The sequence below is a fragment of the Rosa rugosa genome, chromosome 4 (genome assembly GCF_958449725.1).
Source record: "Rosa rugosa chromosome 4, drRosRugo1.1, whole genome shotgun sequence".
Taxonomy (NCBI): domain Eukaryota; kingdom Viridiplantae; phylum Streptophyta; class Magnoliopsida; order Rosales; family Rosaceae; genus Rosa; species Rosa rugosa.
In genome coordinates, this window is record NC_084823.1 from 35,665,881 (window position 1) to 35,681,961 (window position 16,081).

The window sequence follows — 16,081 nt, forward strand, 5'->3', positions numbered from 1 at the left end:
TTCTCATTCAATATATGTTACTTTGGTTCGGTTAACTGTGATTTCCAATGGAAAACCATACTACACTGATTACGAAACAATGTGATTCATATAAAAGGAAATAAGAACGAAACAATAACTTTCGTTTTTTGTTTCAGTCGATGTGAACAATCTTTTGCAGACAAACAATCTTTTGAACAATTTTTCTATTAACCTTCATATCCTGTGCTCACTGATATTGTCAATTTCTTAAATACTCGATGATGAAATTAAATTTTCATATAGGTTGTCAAATAACGTCCTAGTTCGCTAGCGCAAGTTAACACATCAACATGTATTTGAAGCAAGGCAAACCCCAGCTTCAGCTGCCGTTTTATTTGAAACCAAACTTTACACTCATCATCACCATACATTTTTATTTCCCAATAAAAAGAATAAATATAAACTTTACAATACTGATGAGCAACTATAATTCCGGATACATGTGATCCGAATCCAGCGACTCTGCTGCATAAACTTATGATCATGTAACAGTGAGGTTTGATCTATATGGATGGAAGGATTTGGATGATCGAGTTGTGGCTTTCAGTAATATGGCAGCTGTGTTTTACTATCCTGGTGTGTGTTGTTTGCAACCCTTCGGTCCATAATGCTGAGAGCTTCGCCTCACGGTCTCTTTGCATAAGTAGCAAAAGTGGTGTTGGCATGCCCAGCAAGATATATGATTGTTATTGTTAAACTGATGGACAAAAAGCAAAAATATATCAGCCATATGGACACAATTGCAAATATCTTCAAAAAAGAGAAGGATGCTTACCATACTAGTCAATAAAAAAGAAGAGAAAACCAATAAATTCCCATTATCTGTCCTGAGACATGCCCAGTCTTAACTCACCTTTGCATTAAACTGACCACAACTGGGACATAATTGTCCGTGTACAGCTACCTGCTGGGCAACCAGTTCAGCGACCTGTTGAGCATGTATCTGACCCAAATTCTGGCGAAAATTCATCTGTGCCTGCCAGTTCTGAATTGTTTCTTGGGGGAACAGTTCACATTGCCCATCCCTTCAATTAATACAAGCTAATTAGTTCTACACCATACAGATACAAATAAAGCATGGGAAGTTAGGAAGAGGCTCAAATAATTGAATCAATGCAGAAACCTGAAATGATCATATCCAGTTATTCCGCTTCCACAGTTGTAGCAGAAGTACTGCCCACAATTTTCACACACCATCTTGTTGCAACCTTCAACTCGGGATATTGCCATGTTGCAAGCCGGGCATTGCTTTGCATCGCTAAGTATTTCTCTCACACTGAGGATCTCATTGATCATTTCTTTTTCTCTCCGCTTTTGCTCATCGCCTGACTGACTGAAGTTTTGACGTTCCTGCAGAGCAAATTGGTGTGTTTTTTATTTTAAGTATGAGAGCAAAAACATGAAGTGTCCAATAGACAAGAGAAAAACTGGGGAAAAAAAAAACAATAAATATTAACTTTTAATAACACCATTTTACATCTAGAGAACTGAGAAAATTCCTAGCAAAATCAACGGAGGTTGATGTGCTCACTGCGTACCACTAAACATTTACATTAAAAAATAGTGTGTGTATTACATTTCAAGTGAAACTGAGTTTTAGTGGTGCAAACAGCTTCACGTTGTAAAGTTAAGACAGAGAAAGTATATAGAATCTAAGAAATCTGAATGACGCTAGTTTGGCCTGGCAGAAAATATCGAAGGTGAGAGACAGTTTGAGATTGCATATATGCATTCTTTTGGAATTTTGCTACCACTAGACAAATACAGTGAGGGAATATTGTTAGGTATGATGTGATTAGGAGAGAAAGATGGAACCATATGGAGGTATAAACCGTTGGCGAATGAAATTAACAATTCTATCAAAACACGAGCCCACAATCATGATTGCATTTATCAGGTACTAAAATGGGTTACAGATACTGGAATATAAACTGCTTCGAACCTTGTTAGAACTACACTTCCAAGAGTTACATGGTATAACCATACATGATTTTATCCTTTTGCTAGCTATGGAAATTAGAATGTATATGAGGGAGTTGTTATAAAGTAGAGTTATTGACTATAATTAATGTGACTGATCTACATGCCTTATCAAAATAGAGAAATACTTTTTCTTTGGTTATTATTTCTCAAGAAAGTTATATGCAGTGGTGTCGGTAAATGGAAAGAGACACTACAAAAGGCAGAAGAAGAAAAAAAGAAAAAAAAGAGGGCTTCTAAATAAACTAAAGAAAGCTAGCTTTGCTGCAATCATCTTTCACATTGGGATTTTTTGCAACAGGATGTCATCTCTGCCTAACGAAAGTTGAATTAAGTAAAAATCCTATTTTGATGAAATGATAGGCATGTTTAAGATGAAATGATTTGAAGTGAAAAGAATAACTTCACCTGGAGGATACGGAGCTTCATTTCTGGTGTCATACATTGAACACCCACATGGCGCCGCTCCAAGCAAAGTGTACAGAAGCTAAAGAAGCACTTTGAGCATTGCGCATGATCATCTTCATCTTCTATGCAGGGTGTTTTACATCTTGGACAAGACACAATATCAGACATTGACTGGAGTGTTTTTTCTAACATCAAGGACTCCCAACGTTCAAACTCTTCATCGCCAAGCAATCGTTTTAGCAAACCTGGCGGGATCATACCCTGACATTTTGCATCAGGACAGTTCAATTTGGTGATGGTACCTTCCTTGACATGCATGTCAGAATAAGTCTTCATGCATTTCCAACAGAAGAAATGCTTGCAAGGCAGCCTGACAAACTCAGCGCCTAAAATGATAAATCAAGTAGAGGAAATTAAGATACAGATTTTTAATTGAGGATAACTTCTCATAGTACATGGATTAAAAGTTACACACAGAGGTATGGATGTATAGAAAGCATATAGAAAAAAAAAAGGTACACGTCTCAAAAAAGGATAGTTTCTGTTTTCGTAAAACCAACTGAAGAAGAGAATTTCCACAATGAAGATAAAAGGGAGCAACAGGGAGGTAGGATATCATATTACATTTCAAAAAACAATATGTGAGTTTTCTTCCAAAGAGATGCAATTTCTTTCGTCTGAGCATGTATATAACTGTAAACACCACACCTTTCACAAGGTAAGAGAGAAAATAATAAATAAAACCAAGTAGGACACAATAGTTAATGAAAAAAAACTTCCTATTTCATAGTACATTGAGTCAAAAGTATATACATGATTCGTGAGTCTAGTCATTCCAGTCAAATTTTATTCGGTTACCAATGTTCCCAAGAGCTCAAGCAGCTCAAGCTGTTGGAAAAAAGAGAAAACAAGTGGACCTCATCAATCTCTAGAGGGCCCAAGATGTGGAATACAACTTAATTGAGATATTATAGCGGCAAATATTAGAAAGAAGTGGAATGACTGTGATATCAAACTGGGTTGTGATACCATGTTCAATTTTATTGCTTTACTGCTCTAAAGGCTTAAACTATCAGAGGTTGGTCAACAATAGTTTTACATTCTAATAATGATAATGCTATGTGCTAGCCCATATAAAAATAAACCGTTCCGAAGTAGTTACTCGAATGTATGGTAAGCTTTTCCGTTAATATAGACTATATTGCTAAGCTGAACTAGACATAATTGAGTTCTTAGGATGTCATCCTACATCACCCTCGTGCTCACAATAATCTATGCATTACTCAAATTAATCAACAGTGAACAAGCTGAGACTGAAGAACTTCCAAACATAACATGCCAACCACCAAAATGCATATAAACCATTAGAGTGTACTAGATAGTCCATACTCTTGGCAGCACCTTGCTTTGCCCCTTTTTGTAAATTTCTGTCAGATGTTGCTATTGTTTGTATGAGTACTTTCAAAAGTAGCAGACAAGGTGTTTCTCAAAGATACAATGACTCGCATGATTCATGAACTTATTGACCTAATGAGCTTACTGCCGATACTATTTGACTGAAACCCCCTGACAGTCTCTTGCCTTCTGTACAAATATTATCCAACTTCAGTTTTGCCAAAAAGAATTATGGTCCCCTAAGCATATCAAAAGACAGTCTAGTGCAGAGTGTATTCAGTATAGTAACTCAGAAGAAAAACTAGTCTAACTAAACCAAGTGGATAAAAGAAAATAAAATAAAATAAAAAGTTAAAATTAAGACAGGATAAGGCAGATCACTGGTGTTTAAAATGATAAATTCAAAAGAAACAGGGTCAAGAAAAGGTTGACATTACCTGCATACTCAGTAAAACAGATGCAGCATTCCTGCAAACTATTGCGGAAGTTCTCATGGAGTCTATCATTATTGTAACTTCGAAGAAAAGGAATATCTGCATCCGGGGATACACTTCCTGTGAGTGCACGTCTATCTCCAGCATCTCTAATACCATAAGGACCAAGCATTATTTCCTTATTAAACCCAAGATGAGAAAGAGAAGAACTTTGTAGCCATTCCACCCATTGGTATATAACCTCCTGTCCTTGTTGGTCCATCCATAATGAGTCCAGCATGGAACACAAATTGGAAATTTTAACAGAATCCAACCATTGAACAGATAGTGTGAAATAAGGTGGTTGGTGGCTTGGGTATGATTTGGGTAACGCACATGTCAACATAATTGGTGGAAGATGCTGGACTGTGAAGGAGTATGAGAAGTCATCAGAACTACTACTTGTGGACTTAAGGTCACTAGATGAATTCAACTTAGTAGAAACAGCAATTTCACCAGGAGCTTCATTGTGTATATGAATCTGCATTGACACAGGTCGATATTTACATTTATCCTTTCACTCATTAATGGTTAAAAGAAGCTCTAAGCCCTGCTATTTCCAAACCTGAAAACATCGAAGGCCTCGTTGTCTTTCAAGGATGAAAACGTTGTCTCCGAAAATGGACTCCATAGCAAGCAACTGTCAAAAACTTAATGGATGAGAAACGGTTGGAAAGCAGAGGACTTCACTAAAAGACAAAAGAGCATGTTGATGATGCTCCTACCTCTGATCACCATAGTCAAAGGTTTACAAATATAAAACAGAGTCCCATTCCTTTCCTATCTATTTGTCCCCCCTCCCTAAATAATTTCATTCCTCTCATACAAGAAACTACAACCTATCAATATAGTCACTTCTGCTAATCCCTCACTTATCCCCCCATTCATAAAGTAAACTGCTTGCAAGAATTAACAACAGCCATATCATGGGTTCTCGAGTAGAGAAAAAAACAACTTTGTCATTATAAATAGACAAGATTAGATTTGCAACGATTATAGCAGCTCTCCACTCCCAAGATTGTTTAGAATTCAAGCCACACCAGTTGAAATATAAAAACTATCATATCAACTCAAGCTAGCATCACAACACCTTTCTTTCTGTAACTTACCGCATGTCACTTATCAGCTATGCAATGAATCTATCATGTCAAAAAGATCGTTTCTTTCTTCTGAATATACTAATTCCTAAAGCAATACCTTTCCATGTTACAGTTAAACATTAGTAAGTCTACAACCTAAAATCCAAAAGAAACAGCATAATAATTAAGCTTTTAAAGCATGTATATAACAGCCTCTACTTTTTATAAACTTGAAGTTGATTGAATGAATATTACCTCATCCTCCTGAGCTTGATCATTGATCCTCAGCTGCTCTTCTGACAACTCCGGCTCTTCGACACCGCGCTGCAGCTCTTCCAATCTTGTCACAGCATCATCATCCTCCCCTTTCCCACACTCAGACACCTCAGCAGCATTCTCTACACTAGCCACAACTCTCTTTTCTTCATGTTTTTCTTCTTCTTGTTTCGCTTGCTGCCCACTTTCTCCTTCACCAATACTCAGAGACCCCACCTCATCATTCAAAGAACCCACTTGCTGTTGCTCATTCGAAGAAGAAGAACCCAGTTGGCCATTCGAAGAAGAAGAAGAACCCAACTCAGATTTCTTGACAAACCGAGGTTTGAATACATGGGCACCTCGATTCCTGGATGCCGACCTCGGATTTCTGTGGTTTCTGGGTGTGGAAGTGGTGGTGGGTTCATGAGTCTGAGGCTGACAAGTCAAAGGTGACTGAAGATCGTTGAGTTTTAATGCATCGTCGATTTGGAGAGAAGGGTGGTGTTGTTCCCGTACTCCTCCTCCTCCTCCTCTTCCTCCGCGTCCTCTTCTGGTCTTTCTCACCGGAGACTCGTCCGCCTGGTTATTACGTCCGTCGTTCATGCTGCTACAGACGCAACAAACAGCACACCACGCAGACCAAACCGAAGGTTAAGGTTATAAATACACATTAACTTTTGTCTTATTTGTTTGTTTTGACTTTACGCACTATTACAAGTCAGCATGTATATTGAGGCCACAGATCTTAATAAATCTCATTAAGGCCCTATCATTGTCCAATACGAGTCTCTGAGTCTCTAGAAGGTCGCATACGAGTCTATGACCTATCAAGCATATAATCAAACAATATATATATATATATATATATATATATATATTTTGGTTTGAAATAGACTCTTCTGCCATCCTTATTGGGTTGCACATGTCGATTTGCATCCTCTTGACTCTCTTGTTGCCTGCTGTTTAAGAGTCATGTCAGCGTTTAACAATGTTATGATATTGATGAAGTTTCAAAGACCTAGAAGATCTCGGTTCGTTTGTTAGTCTTTTCTTGTTTTTAGACCTTCTAACCTCATCATGAACTTGCTATATCAAAATTTCAAAAAATGACACTGAACTCACTGTGTTTAAACGGATCTAGATTTAGGTCAATCCGCTTAAATCTGAACCATTAGATTGTGTGAATTCCGATTCTGCTACGCAGTTGTGAAGGTGAATACACCAGGTAACCGACACTTTGCATTCAGTTACATTGGATTACTAGCATTTTTATCGGCCTACATTTAGCTATCTTCACAAAACTTGCCTGTCAAACCTAGCATTTACTTTACCCCCCATAATATATATATATATATATATATATATATATATATATATATATATATATATATATATATACAAACAACTATGATTTATATTTAACAATAGCAACAGCAACCGCTGTTTCAATCCTTCTATTATTTTCATGTAATAGTTTAAGCTGCAAGAACGAGGACCTTAATGGTTCCCTGACTGTTAGCAGTTAGCATTGTAGGGCTATCACTCTTCCAACATACAGCACTGATGAAGTAAGACCCTGCATCATCTTCGGTGTCTTCCATATCAGGTGACCCAAATCTGTGCCAAGTCACAGGTTTAGAAATTTCCTGCAAATCATACCCCAAAAGTTTTAGCTAATCACAAGGTAACAAGTGTAGAGTTGACTTAATTTGAATGTCACTAACCTTATGATACACGAACACTTCATTTGTTTCACTGCCACATGCGATGTATTCACTGTTTACCGTAAGACCTACGAAGTTCTTCTCATTTGTGTGACCTTTAAAAGTACGAACCTTTGACCATACACAGACAGAAGATTCAACTTAGTTACACCTTAAAATAAATATTAATAGCATAGCAATAACAGTTCCATTTTTTCTACACTTTCTCTTTTGATTTTGACATTGCTAATATATATAGCATGAAGTAACTTGACCCCGCGCTTTCCCTTAAAAAAGGGGGAAAAAATTTGCTGATAGAAAGTGTAATATCTATACTAACATAACATGAACATATTACTTACTGGAATATTATCCTTCACATTCCATAACCGCAACGTGCTATCAGTAGATGCAGACGCAAGCTCATAGTTTGACAAGAATTTCACATAGGAAACTGCTTTCCTGTGCCCAGTAAACACATGCAGTGGTTGACTCACATTTCTTAAATCATAATAGTGAATGTGATGATCTGCCGAACCAACCTGAAAAGGGCAGAGGAGCAAAAGATTGAGGCTTCATCATTTGACGGAAAACATTATATAACGGAAAATTAGTATTCATATTTCAAAATAATCATCTTCTAGACTTCTATGCATGGGTCAAGATTGCATAATTTCCATCCCAAGCTCACTAATGGTCATGCTGACATTGTTGTAAAGGAACCCCTTTTGATTTTTGAAAAATTAAAAATATAAGAACAAAGTACTGTGACTTTAAACTCTGGTGACAAATGTCAACAGAAATGTCCATGAACAAAACTAAACAGTCCATAGTAATGCGCACACACACATGACTATATATTGGCATGTTAATCTGGTGTATCGACCCATAAGAAAAAATTTCTCAGGCATAATGAATAATATCTTCTGTATTAACTGATGAAAGCAACAGTGCCACTCAAATCATCGAGTGCTAGACTATGTTCAAATAGGTCCAAATGAAGACTGACTCCATAACTTTTCTCCAATACTGGGAACAAAAGGACAATACCGCAATGCAGTTGCTAGATCCAGGATTATACTTCACGCAACATATGTTTGCTTTCATGTCAATGTTAAGAACACTAGCTTCCTGCCTTGTGCACCAAACCTTTACCTGCTTATTGTACAGAGAATAGAGTACAGCATAGTTAGTTTATAATGATCCATTCCTTGAAAGTCATAAAGCTAAAAAGAGAAGGAACCATGAGGTATCGAAACAATCCACTCAAACAGATCGGCAGTTGGTAAACTGTGATCACAAGGGCTAATAAAACCTCAAAAGTATATAAGAACACATATAATATTGCTCCCCAGTTCATTAATCTTATCAAAACAGGAAACTTTTTGTATTGCTCTTGCTAAAATATGCCAATTGAACTATTGCTCCTGTGCACGTAACACAGCAAATTATCCTCTAGACATGGATACAGTTCATTTACCAGATACAAGCATCCCACCAGACAGTTTGTTAGCCTAAAACAGGCTATTAAATAAGCACACAAAATAACTGTTACAATGTTTAATCATATCACTTATTCACAATAAGAATCAGTGCTAATTGCAAGTAGTTGATTGTCGCATCTTACCCTTTAGGTTTTTCTCATAACTACCCAATTACTCATCTATAAATAAACTGTGCACAACTTGAAACTGAATGTATACTACATTTTAGATCGCCTAAGGGTAAATGCAAGAGTGAGCTGAAGAATATCACGATTTTGAAAGTACCTTACAATCATCACTACCGGATACAAGCATCGAGGGTTCTGTGCATGAAAAATCAACACTCCAAGCACGTTTTTCATGCTCTTCATATTCCATGACACTCTGCCAAAAAAAGTTTAGGCATGTTCAACAAAACTAGAAGGTGAGAGAATATTTTATTTGAGGAGAAACCAGATCGTAATAATAAGAATACATAAGTATCACCACCCAATTAAAAACCATGGTGATTTTAATCATTACCTGCCGAGTATCTACGTCCCAGACAGTTACTATTCCCTCATAATCAGTACTAGCTATATGGTTTTTAGTAAACTTGTTCCAGCTCAAGCAACTTAGCTTTGATCGTGTAGGCATCTCAACAACAGCAGTGTGCATATCAGCTGGATCATTCACAACCTGGAAATTAATATCATTAAATCATCATGAACAAATTAATAAATGCCCAAAAAACAGTGGACAACAAACAAGGCCTGTGTTAGATAGATTAACCCAACTATATCAAATCTTGTGTACTCAAAGGCCGCAAAACTTAAGTAGTCAATAAACATGTCCCCACATGCAGCAACAGTACAGCACATAGCTGGATCTACAATCTAGCCATGCCATATTAAGTTCGCGGTTATATGAACCATCTCATAGGTTAATTATTCAGACTGGCAAAGTACATACAGATTTGTGTCAATCCCTGCAATATTTCATGGCTTCAGTGCTTTAAGTTTACTAAACTTAAAAGTACAGAACGGGGAAAAAACTGATCTCATTTCACTAGTACCTTGATGCCACCTCAAGTAATTTTGAAGTACATTTGGATGTGTTCAAGGACATAAAACATATTGCAGGTCCGGTTATAAGGTGAGTATACTAAGTTTTTTTGTTTGTTTTGGTAGGATACAAACAATACAATGGACAACTGGACAAGAAGTCCCCCGGCAAGAACTAGAGAACCGCAGCTATGAGCTACCTAAAGCAAAACAATTTAACAGAGGCTAAAGTTGCTAAACCACAACAATCCAATCATGAGACTGCATGGAAAGAATAACCAATTAAACTCAGAAGATACAAATGCCCACCAAGGGGTTAGTAGGAATGGTCAAACCCCATATAGTGTGTGGTTGAAGTAATAATCCTTAAGCCAAAACACAATTCCAATCATAAGAGATTGCATCAAGATAATAATCCTTTAAACGCAGAAGATACTTGATGCCCACCAACGCATGGTTAGCAGGAATGATCATCAGGCCCATGGTTTACTACCATGTGGTCTGAGCCACTGGGATTCGAATCCCCTCACAGTACCTACATAGCATAATCTCTCTACCCTCTCTTTCAGTAGTACACTACAATGAATGCATCGTACACTATAATGAATGCATCCATTTTCTAATAGAAAACCATTATTATTGAAAGTAAATGTAAAACACCTTCAAATCAAGATCATACCGAGGAAAAGTCAAAAACTTTTATGCACTTTGAAACTCCAGCAGTGGCGAACAACTCATAATCACGGTCAAATTCGATGCTGCAAGATAAGTTGGCAATTCTATGAGGTTCACGACGAAATAAGCAGATAAATGAGCAGATGCTCAAGTCTTAGCATATATAAAAACAACAACAACTGTACAACTGAATGTATGACTGTTAGAGACGGTAACAACAATTTAAGATATATGAGAAAAAGTGAGGCCTATTTGGTACTATTTTCAAGGTCTCTGATGAAAGGAATTCATCAGAATAATTAGTATCACTTGCAATGTTTCTCCAGTATAGAAATCATTTATGATGTATCAAAATATTCAATTCTGAAAAATTATACAGGATATGCAATATAATATGATACCTTGATACTATATTGGCCGAGTGAAATAGATCCTCATGCCTAAGTTCAGCAATGACCCTCATTCGACTGTTTAATAAGAATATAACAAATTAAAATGCAGATGAAACATGGTGATATAGTCAATTCGCATAGTATATTTGAGTGAAGAAATGTGATATCAGATGATCATACCTGTAGCGCGTTAACGTAGTAAGCACTGACTGAAAATCGGCAAGACCTGTACTATAACCTTCTCTGGGTATTACAGTTCTGTCCCGTTCTAGCTGGGAATATGGTTGGTTCATCTGACGTCGCTTTTGCAGGTAACACTCTTGTAGCTCATCGAACTGCAGCCATAGTTGGAATGAGAATAAATCAAGAGAACGATGAAAACAAATGAGGATCTGACTTACCTTCAAACCTTTTTTTTTTTTTTATAACGAAAAGAATTTGAAACAAGTAGGAATAGATACTATCGTAAAACTCAACAAAAGTCCAGACAATAAAAATTCCTAGTTAGGTTTTGGATAGCCCTATCCAAAACCTAGTTACAATAAAAATTCCAATTTGATGCCAAGTTGATAGAAAGGTATCTTTAAGTTTGGTAGAGTAGAGGAGGAAATAAAAGTTTAGGTTTTGGATTAGAGTAGGTTTAACATAGGATTAAAACAGACACTTTGCGCAATGCATATGAAATGACTTTCACTTACCAATGCATGGACCCGCTTTTTCCTGGCAACAGCAAGTCCTGATTGATTCACATACTGGGAGTCTGATGCACTTAAAGCATCATTTCTCTGCAGTCCTCGTCCCTGAATATTCCAAGAGGACGTTCCTCCTCGTACTCTGAGAGCACTGGTGTTGTTGTCTATAGAGGAAGGCCTTGAATTTCTTGCACCATTGACAGAATCATCCCCTCCAAGCATCCGCTGCCTCACAGAGTACCTATCCCTGGCACGGTACAAGTCCATTCTGCGTCTCTCAACTACACTTACGTCCTCTTTGAGAAATTGAAGATGGGACTGTACCTACAATAGGAAAAAAAAATGATATGCAGGGTGATAATTCAGTTCAATCAGAAATATTTATCTTCAGGGCATAACACAGTGAGAAACACGAATAAACCTCATTAAGCTCTTGAACTTTCTGCTTCCTTAGGCAATTCAAGAAGTCAAGCAATATTTGCATATTTCTCTCGGCTTCTTCTTGTTCCATTTTCCTCTTCTTCTCTGCAAGGAGTGCCAATAGGGTGTCTAGCTCCTTGATGGACACTTCACAGCCCTATCAAAGCAAAGTACCACAATCAAAATACAACACACAAACCACAGTTTAGAAATTGGTTACTTGATTCAGACAGTCAGATTCACCTGCTGCAATGCCTGACGAAAATGTTCCACAGGGGATGCGCTTTTTGAAATCTGTTGAGCTGAAGTCTTCTTCAGAAGCTACAATATATGTGGTGAAACAGTAAGCAGCAGTTCCAAGTAATCATATTCATATTTACAGTGGGAAATTGATAGGCTACCTTGTCCAGTAAGAAATTGGGGAATAGTTGGTTTTTGCTGAGAGATTGGGCACAGCAAGGGCAGTCACTCTTGTTGCTAAGGTGGGTGATGATGCACATATAGCAGAAGCTATGGCCGCACGCTGTGAGGAATGCGTCCTTTACAATCTGCATGCAAATTGGACACAGCAAATCCTTGTCCACCTCTGACATTCCTTTCTCCTCCATCAGACGACCCAAGTCACTGCTGCATGGATCCACCGAACCCCCGATGCTTGATAGAATTGGTTCCACTTTCACTGCCGGGACTAGAGCCCCAGTTGAACACTCCTCCATTCTTTGTATGTACCCTCTTTCCGATTGAGCCCAATTGATTTACTAGAAACCAAACCTCATTGATGCACATCCAGATGTAGTCATCTATAATTGAGAGAGAGAGAGAGAGAGAGAGAGAACAAATATATCAGACATTGACAAAAGCAATAATATTTCACTAGAATGAAAATCCAAATCAAAATTAAAAGAGTGTGAGATATGACAACAAAGCCTATTGAGAATGAGACATAACACCAGTAACAGAACACACAAATCAAACATAATTTACATTCAATTAATAACAACTTCTTATATTCAGTACAAGTTCTTGTGGGAATCATTTTCTTATTATCAAGCAACTAAAGGTGTACAGAAAGAGCAAAAAACTACCAAGTGTATAAGATGTGTTGAGGACCAGAAAGGGTGCAAGGAGTTTGCAGTCTTCACTTAATCTATCTACCACGCATCTTTCCCATGCATCTTTTGATGAACAGGGCTTTGGTATTCCATCCCCTGTCATGGACAATGGAACTTCAACAAAAAGGTATTGGTTTTAGCCTTTCAAATATTCTCAATTAAATACTTCTGAGAAGTCGTTTAGCACTACTTAAATTATATTTAAGCTAAGCTTAACGCTGCTCCCTATGCCTATCTTCCCATACAGTTTTGAACCTTTGCTGACTGTTGAAACCACTCCTGCATGTCTTATTTTCTCTAGGAGGTAGTGTTTGTATTAGAATTCAGAGGGTAAAACAGGGAAAACATTCCTACTCTAAAATAAACTAGGTGAAATACAATAAGAGTTGACAAAGGACGACATATATGCAACAGGAAATAAACATAAATATAATAAAAATTTTGTCCAGTTCCATAATGGCTTTGAAACCAGTCATTTCTCATGAGATCCTATCAACTGTGAGAGGAATAAGGGCATATTAGGTGCCCCTTAGACCATAGTCTAAAAGAAAGAGCTCCTCTTTGTGTCTTAATCCAATCATATATTCATATACATTTAAATTTGATTCGGCACCACGAATACAAACTGAACAGTAACACCAACGAACCAGACTTCCAAAGACAAAAGCAAGGGACTAAAACTTGTAAACTACTGTCTACATTAACTCTTAAAAGGTAAGAACACTAGGACTCATGACCATCAGATTCATCTAATTCCAAAAACTAGCAATAAGTCCACAATTCTCCCTCACACCAAGTAAACCATCCCAGTTTGCTAATAAGAACACATTCAAAATACCCAATTCTACAAATGCAAGCATGTGATGTTGCAAAATCAAAATTGGAAAGGATAGGACATAGTAGGAGGAAAAGTACCTCTAGGAATTAGGAGGGCAGCTGTGAGCTGAGCTCCAAGGCCTTGTTGTTTGCTTTAATGGGTTGCTTTCTTCCACAACTGAGAACATAAACACTACTCAAATCAGTCAAATCCTCAGAACCCATTAACAGATATGGAGAGAAAGATGAAAAGATAGTTACTTTTATGGAAAGTCCTGGAATTGTTGACTAGGCAACACCATGGGTGGTCTGAAATTGAGAGAGAAATGAGAAACAGAGCCAAAGAAGGAAGATTGGGAATTGGGTTCTTTCTGTTTTGGTGGGTGTGTGATTGTGGTCTGAAGAAACTGAGATGAGGAGTAGAGGAGGAGGTGGAGGAGGAGCCGAGGAGGGCCACAACCGAATTGAACGACGAGTCGTTGGCGGTTTTGTACTGGATGATGAGCCCCACCTGTTGCTTCACTGGTGGGTGAGGGACAAACCGCCGAATTTGCACAGGGTCTAAAATTGTGGTTGTGATTTTCAGGCTGGCTTTGCTTTCATTTCACTTCGTGCACGTGTGATTGGTGAACAGTGAACACCCACTTTTTTTTTATTATTATTATCTTCTTCTTTTTTAATTTATGTTTAGGGAATTCTATTCATTCCTAAAAAATACCTCCTATGATTTTTGAATAATTTATTCCAACTGCGTCCTCTCTGGACTTCATATTCTGAGACTGTTGGGGCCATGGCATAAACGAAGGGTTTATAACCACCAATTGGAATCTTCCTCACTTGGTTTTAGAGCTTATTGAGAAGTCACGGGCTCTAGAATAATGAAGGCATATCTTGCATGCTTTTTAATTACGATGTGGTGCTCCAAACACAAATTGATTTGTTTAACCAAGAATAAGATTTTCTCCTTGCATGATTTACAACCCGGTTCGTGTTTTTTTGCATGAATAATATAATTTGAGAGTGATGCAGTCATGTATACAAAATTTTTATAGAATTTACAGAAGTGCCTTGAATGAATATGTTGGGAGTTGACAACGGAGGGCAATGACATGGTGCGGAAGGTGATACTACTTGGAAATGATCGGGCTTGTAAGAGAATCAAGAGGTACGATGTGGAAGTGGAGGGTGAGTGATGTAGATCGAGGTGTAAGAAGAGAAGGGAGGTCAAAAAAGGGCAAAATTGGATGTTTCATGTGAAATATTGATAGAAGAGATCTAAATACCATTTTTGGACGTATGAAGAGAAGCACTATTTAAAAATAATAATAAATATAAAAAAAAACTTATATTATCATTTAGGAAAAATATCACAAATGATCACTGAGTTATAACTCATTCAACACTTAACTCACTGTATTTTCAACAATATCATTTATATTCGTCTTTCACTTAACTCATTGTCGTTAATACTACCATTAAAAGCCCTTTAAATTGAGGGTATATTTGTCTAAACACTAAAAAAATGCATTTCTAACTTGAATTTTTTTTTCTAAAGACAAATGACAAATATTTTTTTCAAATTATATTTCAATTTAAAAAATCCTTTTTTATTAGAAATTTCAGAAATACAAAAAATTTTAAAAAATATCTAATAAATTTAGAATTTTTTTTAAGTTGAAAATGTATTTTTAAGTGTTTTGACAAATATACCCTCAATTTTAACGGCCTATAACGGAAAATTTAACGACAGTGAGTTAGGTGTAAGATAATGTTAAATGTGAGTGAGTTAAGTGATATTTTTGAAATGTCAGTGAATTAAGTATTGAATAGGTCAAAACTCAGTGACTATTAGTGATTTTTTGCCTATCATGTAAGCCATCATATGTTTTTATCCCTCATAAAACCACCAAATATGAGAAATATCAATATTTATGTAAATATCACCGCATTTTTATTTTTCATTATTTGTGAAAATGCTACTGCATCCAAACAACTATTGTTATCAATTAAAAAGTTACTACCAACAAACAAAAGAGCTACTATCAATGAACCGGAAAGTTATTGTCAATTAATTGAAAATCTACTGTCATTCTTCAAAAAAAATACTATCAGTTAGGTGACAATAACTTT

At 36.9% G+C, this 16,081-nt stretch overlaps 2 protein-coding genes across 2 annotated transcripts; both read right to left on the bottom strand.

Annotated features, from left to right (window-relative positions):
* Positions 1 to 314: 314 nt before the first annotated feature.
* LOC133706877 (uncharacterized) lies at positions 315 to 6,277 on the bottom strand. Its single transcript, XM_062132425.1, has 7 exons — positions 5,612 to 6,277; positions 4,843 to 4,917; positions 4,242 to 4,758; positions 2,410 to 2,795; positions 1,145 to 1,371; positions 875 to 1,046; positions 315 to 718 (listed from the first exon to the last, which is right to left on the bottom strand). Exons 1-7 carry the CDS (start codon positions 6,215 to 6,217, stop codon positions 590 to 592), a joined length of 2,112 nt encoding a protein of 703 aa, XP_061988409.1. The 5' UTR covers positions 6,218 to 6,277; the 3' UTR covers positions 315 to 589.
* Positions 6,278 to 6,738: 461 nt separating this feature from the next.
* On the bottom strand, positions 6,739 to 14,499 carry LOC133706878 (E3 ubiquitin-protein ligase COP1). The gene is made up of 17 exons (XM_062132426.1): positions 14,213 to 14,499; positions 14,051 to 14,129; positions 13,109 to 13,231; positions 12,425 to 12,823; positions 12,267 to 12,344; positions 12,025 to 12,180; positions 11,610 to 11,927; positions 11,092 to 11,246; positions 10,921 to 10,986; positions 10,524 to 10,602; positions 9,324 to 9,479; positions 9,087 to 9,185; positions 8,368 to 8,472; positions 7,680 to 7,859; positions 7,339 to 7,449; positions 6,996 to 7,260; positions 6,739 to 6,953 (listed from the first exon to the last, which is right to left on the bottom strand). Exons 4-16 carry the CDS (start codon positions 12,737 to 12,739, stop codon positions 7,090 to 7,092), a joined length of 1,989 nt encoding a protein of 662 aa, XP_061988410.1. The 5' UTR covers positions 12,740 to 12,823; positions 13,109 to 13,231; positions 14,051 to 14,129; positions 14,213 to 14,499; the 3' UTR covers positions 6,739 to 6,953; positions 6,996 to 7,089.
* Positions 14,500 to 16,081: the final 1,582 nt, after the last annotated feature.

Coding starts and splice junctions, on each gene's coding strand:
- LOC133706877 (XM_062132425.1), bottom strand. CDS start 6,217: ATGAACGACGGACGTAATAACCAGGCGGACGAGTCTCCGGTGAGAAAG. Junction 4,759..4,842: donor GAGGCCTTCGATGTTTTCAG/GTTTGGAAATAG, acceptor GTGTCAATGCAG/ATTCATATACACAATGAAGC. Junction 1,372..2,409: donor TGAAGCTCCGTATCCTCCAG/GTGAAGTTATTC, acceptor TTTGCTCTGCAG/GAACGTCAAAACTTCAGTCA.
- LOC133706878 (XM_062132426.1), bottom strand. CDS start 12,739: ATGGAGGAGTGTTCAACTGGGGCTCTAGTCCCGGCAGTGAAAGTGGAA. Junction 11,928..12,024: donor AAGTTCAAGAGCTTAATGAG/GTTTATTCGTGT, acceptor TTCCTATTGTAG/GTACAGTCCCATCTTCAATT. Junction 9,186..9,323: donor GGGACGTAGATACTCGGCAG/GTAATGATTAAA, acceptor TTTTTTTGGCAG/AGTGTCATGGAATATGAAGA.